This window comes from Pseudonaja textilis, unplaced genomic scaffold (genome assembly GCF_049901715.1).
Source record: "Pseudonaja textilis isolate UNSWEBS1 unplaced genomic scaffold, rPseTex1.2 PTEXSCF27, whole genome shotgun sequence".
In the NCBI taxonomy this organism is placed as follows: Eukaryota; Metazoa; Chordata; class Lepidosauria; order Squamata; family Elapidae; genus Pseudonaja; species Pseudonaja textilis.
This window is the reverse complement of record NW_028262878.1, coordinates 15,001-25,000: the sequence shown is the minus strand read 5'-3', so window position 1 is coordinate 25,000 and position 10,000 is coordinate 15,001. Positions and strand designations below refer to the sequence as shown.

Sequence of the window (10,000 nt, the reverse complement as noted above, 5' to 3'; positions counted from 1 at the left end):
TTTAATGAATGTGCGATTCTTAACGAATGTGCAATCCGCTTAACGAACGTGCCATTTACTAAACGAACGTGCCATTCCCTTAACGAACATGCCCTTCACTTAACGAATTTGCGATTCTTTAAAGAACGTGCCATTCGCTTAACGAACGTGCTATTCGCTTAACGAACATGCGATTCCCTTTAAAGAACGTGCCATTCGCTTAACGAATGTGCCATTCGCTTCACAAACCTGTCATTCACTTAACAAACGGCCGCGATTCCCTGAAGAACCGTGGGAGAAAAGTCACCCAAGAGGACAAAGCTCCTCGTTTCAGCCTTAGCCAACCGGGGGAGAAATAAAAACAAACCGAGATTCCCTTTCGCTCGTCCATCACGGACCGCCTGCCCTAGGCTCACCTCAGTGATCTCCACATTAGCCGGATCGCCCAAGACGGCGCCGTCCGGCTGCTTGTACCCGGCGTAGCGGATGAGCTGCTGGTTCCAGATCCGGAAGTCCCCTCGCCCGGCCGCCCGCGGGGGAAGATGGTGATGGCCGACCTGGGAGGAAGGAAAGCGAACGGGGCAGGCGGGCGGGTCAGGGTTTCGACCTCCCGCCAAGACCGACCGAACGACCGCCGGCCTTCGCCCGCCGGCTCACCGGAGGTTCCCGCGGTTGGTGGCGTAGTTGATGTGGGTGCAGAGGGAGGTGAACATTTCCTGGGTGCTGGTGATGTCTCGGCATCGAAGACCTGGTGGGGAGGAGAGTCGAAAGCAGGAATGGGGTCGCGGGGTGGGGGATCCCCGACTTTGACCGCTGTCATCCGTCAGAGGGAGGGGATGTGGATGCGGGCGGGAAAAGAGAAGGGAACGGACGCCGAACGAGGACGAGGGACCAAAGGTAGCTGGAATCGGGCGGGGAGTTGGGGGTGGGGAGGTTTTATATCCCGGATATCAATCGTCCCGATTTCGGGAACCCCCCCAACCAGACGGACCTGCAGCTTGTTCCACTGGATGCGACCGAGGCAACGGGCGGCGTTGCGCCAGGCGTGCTTGGCGCCGAAGACCAGCTCGGCCTCCAGAAGGCGGTACGTGCCGGTGTCCAGGATCTGGTTGGTCACCTCCTGGAGACGCTGGTGGTGAGCTTGGGATTCGGCCCTGGTGGGGGGGGGAGAAAGAGAGGAGGCTCTCTCTCGAATCGAGGTCACTAAGTGAGACGATCCCTTGGAAGGGGTTTTGGGGGTTTCCGTCAGGGAAGGGAGTTGAGGGATTTCACCCCCTATTTCTTCACCCACCAACCCTCCAGGGTGGTTCGGGTCTCGTTTGGGGGGGACGCTCCGGCAAGTGAGGGCCGAGCCGAATCGCTGGACGATTGCGGATTACGCTCCAGTCGTTAAACAAGTCGGGATGTTCCCCCAAAAATGGGAGGGAATCTGGGAAATGCTTTGGCCGTCCCAAAGATCCTGGAAACGCCGAGCGGCGTTAAGGGAGGCAAGCGATCAGCTCCTCCCACGTCAAGATTTGGGGTCCGATCGTGACAGAGGAGGGAGGGGGAAAGGCAAGGGGGAAGGGTCCCTCCCCCTCTCCCTGTGTTTTCCTCTCTCCCCTCCCTGGAAAAAATAGGGTGGGGCCTGTCCCGGAGGGAGGGGCTTCTATCGTCGGGGGAGGGGGAAACCGCCCATCGGTCCGTGGAGAGGAAGTTCGTCCCCTTCGGAAGCGTCCAGGATTCGGTTTCCAAGATTGGGCGGTCGTTTTGTGAGCCATGGTTGCTGTGTGTGTGTGGGGGGGGTGTTTCTCCTGCTTGGGCAGTGGGGTTGGGCTAGATGACCTCCCAGGGTCCTTCCCACTCTTGATGTGATCGGTTAGGGGTTCCAAGCACATCTTTGAGGCGGAGTCCTAAAAGGGAGATTTGGCCCGGAGAGTTTGGACTCCCCTGCCCTGTCCCTCCGCTCCCGGCTGGGGACGCATGGGTCCGTTCCTTCAGCCCGATTTTCCCCGCAGGCTGGAGGCTTTGACAAGAGGGAGGGAAGGCAAGGGTGGCAGGCGGTTGGGAGAGAAGATGGGGGCCCCGGGAAAGTGGGGTGCCAGGAGGAGGGATGCCAGCCTGTAGGGAAAGAGGAGGGGTTCCCCCTGGGAAAGTGGGGGCCAGGAGGAGGGATGCCGGCCTGTAGGGAAAGAGGGGGTTCCCCTGGGAAAGTGGGGGCCAGGAGGAGGGATGCCGGCCTGTAGGGAAAGAGGAGGGGTTCCCCCGGGAAAGTGGGGGGCCAGGAGGAGGGATGCCGGCCTGTAGGGAAAGAGGAGGGGGTTCCCCCTGGGAAAGTGGGGGCCAGGAGGAGGGATGCCGGCCTGTAGGGAAAGAGGACGGGGTACCCCGGGAAAGTGGAGTGTCAGGATCCAGGCAGGTAGGCATAGCTTCCAGACTGTAGGGAAAGAGGACGGGGTTCCCCCTGGGAAAGAGGGGTGCCATCATGGATACCAGGCTGTAGGGGAAGAAGATGGGTGCCCATTTCTAAGGGGCGGGGCTGTGTTTGGGGGTGTTTGGGGTGTTACCGCTTCATGGAGCTGTAGTAGAGGGTGATGAAGTCCCGTGCAAGGCTGAGTAGCTGATCCTCCGAGCGATCGCTGTCGGGGCCGCAGAGCATCTGTTTGGGGACCATGGAGGAGCCCAGGCAGCGCCGGCACTGCATGGCACCTCCTGGCAAAAGAGGCCAGAGGTGGCAGGTCCATTTGTTCCCCTCCCTCCCCAGGCTTGGCTAAGGGGTCAGCCCTTCCTCTCCCCCCGACACACATCCGGTCGTGGGCGCCCTCACCTGCCTGGCCTGGGCGCTGAGCGTGTCGTAGAGAATGGCGCCCGTCTGCCAGTTCTTGAGGCGGGAGTAGCGGGGAGGCTCGGCCGGGCGCTCGGCTGGCAAGCTGTGGGGAGGAGGGAGGGAGGAAGAGGGAGAAATAGAGGGGGAGGGTTGGGCTGGAGGACCTCTGAGGTCCTTTCCGATAATGTCCCTAGAGGGAAAGCAGGGGGTTGGGCTGGACGACCTCTGAGGTCCCATCCATCACTCTATGAGGATATCTCTTGCCTAGGCAGAGGGTGCAGCTGGATGACCTCTGAGGTCCCTTCCAACTCCGTCCCTAGAGGAAAAGCAGGGGGTTGGGCTGGATGACCTCTGAGGTCCCTTCCATCACTCTATGAGGCTATCTCTTGCCTAGGCAAAGGGTGCAGCTGGATGACCTCTGAGGTCCCTTCCAACTCCGTCCCTAGAGGAAAAGCAGGGGTTTGGCTGGATGACCTCTGAGGTCCCTTCTGACGACGCGTCCCTTAGAGGAAAAGCAGGGGGTTGGGCTGGATGACCTCTGAGGTCCCTTCCATCACTCTATGAGGATATCTCTTGCCTAGGCAGAGGGTGCAGCTGGATGACCTCTGAGGTCCCTTCCAACTCCGTCCCTAGAGGAAAAGCAGGGGGTTGGGCTGGACGACCTCTGAGGTCCCATCCAACACTCTGTGAAGATATCTCTTGCCTAGGCAGAAGGTGCAGCTGGATGACCTCTGAGGTCCCTTCCAACGCCCGTCCCTTAGAGGAAAAGCAGGGGGTTGGGCTGGATGACTTCTGAGGTCCCTTCCATCACTCTATGAGGCTATCTCTTGCCTAAGCAGAGGGTGCAGCTGGATGACCTCTGAGGTCCCTTCCAACTCTGTCCCTAGAGGAAAAGCAGGGGGTTGGGCTGGATGACCTCTGAGGTCTCTTCCGTCATTCTAGGAGGATATCTCCTGCCTGGGCAGGGGGTTGGGCTGGATGACCTCTGAGGTCTCTTCCGTCATTCTAGGAGGATATCTTCTGCCTGGGCAGGGGTTGGGCTGGATGACCTCTGAGGTCTCTTCCATCATTCTAGGAGGATATCTCCTGCCTGGGCAGGGGTTGGGCTGGATGACCTCTGAGGTCTCTTCCGTCATTCTAGGAGGATATCTCCTGCCTGGGCAGGGGGTTGGGCTGGATGACCTCTGAGGTCTCTTCCATCATTCTAGGAGGATATCTCCTGCCTGGGCAGGGGGTTGGGCTGGATGACCTCTGAGGTCACTTCCGTCATTCTAGGAGGTTATCTCCTGCCTGGGCAGGGGTTGGGCTAGATGACCTCTGAGGTCTCTTCCGTCATTCTATGATGATTTCTAGCCCCATCTTTTCCCTCTCCATTGATTCAAATCCCCCTCTGGTACTCCTCATGGATTAAAATCCCCCTTTTTCCTGCCCATGGATTAAAATCCCCTTTTCCCTCCCCATGGATTAAAACCCCTTTTTCCCTCCCCATGAATTAAAATCCCCCTTTTTTCCTCCCCATGGATTAAAATCCCCCTCTTTTCCTCCCCATGGATTAAAATCCCTCTTTTTTCCTCCTCATGGATTCAAATCCCCCTTTTTCCTCCCCATGAATTAAAATCCCCTCTCTTTTTCTCCCCATGGATTCAAATCCCCCTTTTTTCCTCCTCATAAATTAAAATCCCCTTTTTCCTCCTCATGGATTAAAATCCCCTTTTGTTCCTCCTCATGGATTAAAATCCCTCTTTTTTCCTCCCCATGGATTAAAATCCCCCTTTTTTCCTCCTCATGGATTAAAATCCCCCTTTTTTCCTCCTCATGGATTAAAATCCCTCTTTTTCCTCCTCATGGATTAAAATCCCCTTTTTTCCTCCCCATGGATTCAAATCCCCTTTTCCTCCTCATGGATTAAAATCCCCCTTTTTTCCTCCCCATGAATTAAAATCCCCCTCTTTTCCTCGCCATGGATTCAAATCCCCCTTTTTCTCCTCATAGATTAAAATCCCCTTTTTTCCTCCCCATGGATTCAAATCCCCCTTTTTCCTCCTCGTGGATTAAAATCCCCTTTTTCCTCCCCATGGATTCAAATCCCCCTTTTTTTCTCCTCATAGATTAAATCCCCCTTTTTTCCTCCCCATGGATTCAAATCCCACCTTTTTATCTCCCCATGGATTAAAATCCCTCTTTTTTCCTCCTCATGGATTAAAATCCCCCTTTTTCCTCCTCATGGATTCAAATCCCCCTTTTTCCTCCCCATGAATTCAAATCCCCTTTTTTCCTCCCCATGAATTAAAATCCCCTTTTTTCCTCCCCATGGATTAAAATCCCCCTTTCTTCCTCCTCATGGATTAAAACTCCTTTTGTTCCTCCTCATGGATTAAAATCCCCTCTTTTCCTCCCCATGGATTCAAATCCCCCCTTTTTCCTCCTCATGGATTAAAATCCCCCTTTTTTCCTCCCCATGGATTAAAATCCCCTCTCTTTTCCTCCCCATGGATTCAAATCCCCCTTTTTTCCTCCTCATGGATTAAAATCCCCTTTTTTCCTCCTCATGGATTAAAATCCCCTTTTTCCTCCCCATGGATTAAAATCCCTCTTTTTTCCTCCTCAGGGATTAAAACCCTTTTTCCTCCTCATGGATTAAAATCCCCTCTTTTCCTCCCCATGGATTCAAATCTTTTTTCCTCCTCATGGATTAAAATCCCCTTTTTCCTCCCCATGGATTAAAATCCCCTTTTTTCCTCCTCATGGATTAAAATCCCTCTTTTTCCTCCTCATGGATTCAAATCCCCTTTTTCCTCCCCATGAATTAAAATCCCCTTTTTCCTCCCCATGAATTAAAACCCCCTTTTTTTCTCCCCATGGATTAAAATCCCCTTTTTCCTCCCCATGGATTCAAATCCCCCTTTTTCCTCCCCATGGATTAAAATCCCCCTTTTTCCTCCCCATGGATTAAAATCCTCTTTTTCCTCCTCATGGATTCAAATCCCCCTTTTTCCTCCCCATTAATTAAAATCCCCCTTTTTCCTCCTCATGGATTAAAATCCCTCTTTTTCCTCCTCATGGATTCAAATCCCCCTTTTTCCTCCCCATGAATTAAAATCCCCCTTTTTTCCTCCCCTATGAATTAAAATCCCCCTTTTTCCTCCCCATGGATTCAAATCCCCCTTTTTTCCTCTCATGGATTAAAATCCCCTTTTTTCCTCCTCATAGATTAAAATCCCCTTTTTTCCTCCCCATGGATTAAAATCCCCTCTTGTCCTCCTCATGGATTAAAACCCCCTTTTGTTCCTCCTCATGGATTAAAATCCCCCTTTTTCCTCCTCATGGATTCAAATCCCCCTTTTTCCTCCCCATGGATTAAAATCACCCTTTTTCCTCCTCATGGATTAAAATCCCCTCTGGTCCTCCTCATGATTAAAACCCCCTTTTGTTCCTCCTCATGGATTAAAATCCCCCTTTTTTCCTCCTCATGGATTCAAATCCCCCTTTTTCCTCCCCATGGATTAAAATCCCCCTTTTTCCTCCTCATGGATTAAAATCCCCTCTGGTCCTCCTCGTGGATTAAAACCCCCTTTTTTCCTCCTCATGGATTCAAATCCCCCTTTTTCCTCCTCATGGATTCAAATCCCCCTTTTTCCTCCTCATGGATTCAAATCCCCCTTTTTCCTCCTCATGGATTCAAATCCCCCTTTTTCCTCCTCATGGATTCAAATCCCCTTTTTCCTCCTCATGGATTCAAATCCCCCTTTTTCCTCCTCATGGATTCAAATCCCCCTTTTTCCTCCTCATGGATTAAAATCCCCTTTTTTTCCTCCCCATGGATTAAAATCCCCTCTGGTCCTCCTCATGGATTAAAATCCCCCTTTTTCATCCTCATGGATTAAAAACACCCTTTTTCCACCTCATGGATTAAAATCCCCCCTTTTTCCTCCTCATGGATTCAAATCCCCCTTTTTCCTCCCCATGGATTCAAATCCCCTCTTTTCCTCCCCATGGATTAAAATCCCCCTCTTGTCCTCCTCATAGATTAAAATCCCCTTTTTCCTCCCCATGGATTAAAATCCCACTCTTTTCCACCTCATGGATTAAAATCCCCCTTTTTCCTTCTCATGGATTAAAATCCCCCTTTTTCCTCCTCATGGCTTAAAATCCCCCTTTTTCCGCCTCATGGATCAATATCCCCCTTTTTCCTCCCCCTGGATTAAAATCCCCTTTTTCCGCCTCATGGATCAATATCCCCCTTTTTTCCTCCCCATGGATTAAAATCCCCCTTTTTCCGCCTCATGGATCAATATCCTCCTTTTTTTCTCCTCATGGATTCAAATTCCCCCTTTTCCTCCTCATGGCTTAAAATCCCGTTCTTTTTCCCCTCATGGACTCAAATCCCGCCTTTTTTTCCCCCTCCCCATGGATTCCAACCGTCCCCCTCCTTCCATTTTGGCCCCCAACCTGCTCTTGGCGCTGGGGTCGCTCTCGTCCGAGGTGGAGGGCCGGTGGCGGGAGCAGAGGGTGCGCCCGCGGGCGCCGTCCGGCGTGGGACCCCCGCCCCAATTGTTCCCCATGGCTTTCTCTCTCTCCCTTGTCGGTTCTTGGGCGACTTTTTCTCCTCCCGGCCCCAAGGCAGGAAATCCTGCTTTTTTCCAAGACGGGGCGTGGGGGGGGGTGGCGTCGGTCGGAGAAAGTTGGAATGGGAAGAGAGGCGGTTCAGGATCCTTGTCCCCTGGCGGGCCACGCCGAGGGGTACCCCCGTGGCATCTAGACGGGCCTCGGCCTCTTCCCTCAGCGCCTCCCCCCCGCAGGCCTCTCCCTTGTGGGTGCCGAGGAGGGCTCTTGTGGGGGGAGTGAGGAGGGTCCGAGGGTGTCCGCGACGGAGTGAACACCCCCCGTGGGGTACCCTAAGGGGCGTTTAGACTTGCCTCTTCCCTCAACCACCCCCCCGGCTCTCCCTTGTTGGTGCCGAGGGCTGCCAGAAGGGTTGGATTGGATGCCCTCCGAGGTCCCTTCCCACCCTGTCACTCTATGATTCTGTCAGGAAGTCCTTCTTGAGGAGGGGGTTGGACTGGATGCCCTCCGAGGTCCCTTCAAACCCTGTCGCTCTATGATTCTGCAAGGAAGTCCTTCTTGAGCAGGGGTTGGTCTAGATGCCCTCCGAGGTCCCTTCCAACCCTGTCTCTCTATGATTCTGTCAGGAAGTCCTTCTTGAGCAGGGGGTTTACTAGAGGACCTCTGAGGTCCCTTCCCACCCTGTCGCTCTATGATTCTGTCAGGAAGTCGTTCTTGAGGAGGGGTTGGACTGGGTGACCTCCGAGGTCCCTTCCAACCCTGTCACTCTATGATTCTGTCAGGAAGTCCTTCTTGAGCAGGGGCTGGACTGGATGACCTCCGAGGTCCCTTCCCACCCTGTCACTCTATGATTCTGTAAGGAAGTCCTTCTTGAGGAGGGGGTTGGATTGGATGACCTCCGAGGTTCCTTCCAACCCTGTCGCTCTATGATTCTGTCAGGAGATCCTTCTTGAGCAGGGGGTTGGACTGGATGACCTCCGAGGTCCCTTCCCACCCTGTCGCTCTATGATTCTATAAGGAAGTCCTTCTTGAGGAGGGGGTGGACTGGATGACCTCCGAAGTCCCTTCCCACCCTGTCGCTCTATGATTCTGTAAGGAAGTCCTCCTTGAGGAGGGGTTGGACTAGATGACCTCCGAGGTCCCTTCCCACCCTGTCCCTCTATGATTCTGTAAGGAAGTCCTTCTTGAGCAGGGGTTGGACTAGATGCCCTCTCAGGTCCCTTCCCACCCTGTCACTCTATGATTCTGTAAGGAAGTCCTTCTTGAGGAGGGGGTTGGACTAGATGCTCTCCGGGTCCCTTCCAACCTTGTCGCTCTATGATTCTGTCAGGATGTCCTTGGGTGGGGAGTGAGTGAGGAGGGTCCGAGGGTGTCCACGGCGGAGTGACCCCCACCCTTGTGGGGCACCCGAAGGGGCATGTAGAGCGGACCCCCTTGCCTCTTCTCCCTCTCCTTCGCTCGGGTGGAGCATCCCCAGAATGAGGTGGTGGGGTGAAGTGAGGAGGAGGAGGAAGGTCCGGTCTTGCCTGGGCGGGGGGGTTGAATGAGACCCCACGGGGCATCTAGACGGGCCCTCTGTCTCTTCCCGCACCCCCGAACTCCCTCGCTGGGGGCCGAAAGAAGTGGGGTGCGGAGAGGGAGAAGGAGGAAGGGGTAGTAGATGGCGTCTAAAAGCGCCTTCCATTTTGTCTCTTATTCTGCCAGGGGCACCATGCTCGAGCCAGGGGGTTGGACTAGACGACCTCGCAGGTCCCCTTCCGACTCTGTGATTCTGTAACTGTCTCTTATTTGAGCAGGGGGCTGGGCTGGATGAGCTCCGAGGGACCCTTCCTCCATTCTGTAAAGGCCCGCTGCCTGAGCGGGGGGTGGGTGGGAAGGAGCGGGGGGGTTGGACTGGATGACCTCCAGGGTCCCTTCCAGCTCCTGTGATTCTGGAACTGTCTCTTATTTGAGCCAGGGGGCGCTGGGCTGGATGACCTCCGAGGGGCCCCTTCCTCTAACCCTGTTGTTTTCTTTACTCCAAAAGGGTCCGGATGTCCTCCTCTGAGGTCCCCTTCCACCTGGGTCATTCTGTCGGATCTCCTGCTTCAAACGGGGTTGGGCTAGATGACCTCCGAGGTCCCCGGCCACCATGCCAGGATTCGGAGAAGGGTCTCCTGCTGGAGCAGGGGGTTGGGCTAGATGACTTCCGAGGTCCCTTCCCTTTTTCCATGAGTCCGGAAGGGGCTTCTGCTGGAGCAGGGGGTTGGGCTAGATGACCTCGGAGGTCCCATCCAACCCTGTAATCCTGTAAGGGGGTCTCCAGCTGGAGCAGGTTGGCCTAGATGACCTCCAGGGTCCCATCCCACCCTTTGATTCTGACATTCTGTCATGGTGTCCCAATCGAACAAGAGGGGGGAGTTGGCCTAGATGACCTCCAGGGTCCCATCCCACCCTGTGATTCTGACAGTCTGTCATGGTGTCCCGATCGAACAAGAGGGGGGAGTTGGCCTAGATGACCTCCAAGGTCCCTTTCTCAGCCTGCGATCCCTTGTCCTGTCGGGCGGGGGGCTGGGTTAGATGACCTCCGAGGCTCCTCCTGCAGCTCCTTCGTTCCAAGAGGATTGCCGGCTTCCCAAACCAACACACACATACACATACTCACAAACACAT

At 54.4% G+C, this 10,000-nt stretch overlaps 1 protein-coding gene across 1 annotated transcript in view; it reads right to left on the bottom strand.

Moving 5' to 3' along the window:
• NOS3 (nitric oxide synthase 3) overlaps positions 1-7,419 on the bottom strand; it is a 28,602-nt gene extending 21,183 nt beyond the window's left edge. The window contains 8 exon segments of the mRNA XM_087919121.1: positions 396-514; positions 517-536; positions 637-727; positions 967-1,133; positions 2,526-2,655; positions 2,658-2,670; positions 2,786-2,888; positions 7,235-7,419. Of these exon segments, the coding sequence (XP_087775247.1) occupies positions 396-514; positions 517-536; positions 637-727; positions 967-1,133; positions 2,526-2,655; positions 2,658-2,670; positions 2,786-2,888; positions 7,235-7,347 (756 nt within the window). The 5' untranslated portion in view covers positions 7,348-7,419.
• Between the last annotated feature and the right edge of the window lie 2,581 nt (positions 7,420-10,000).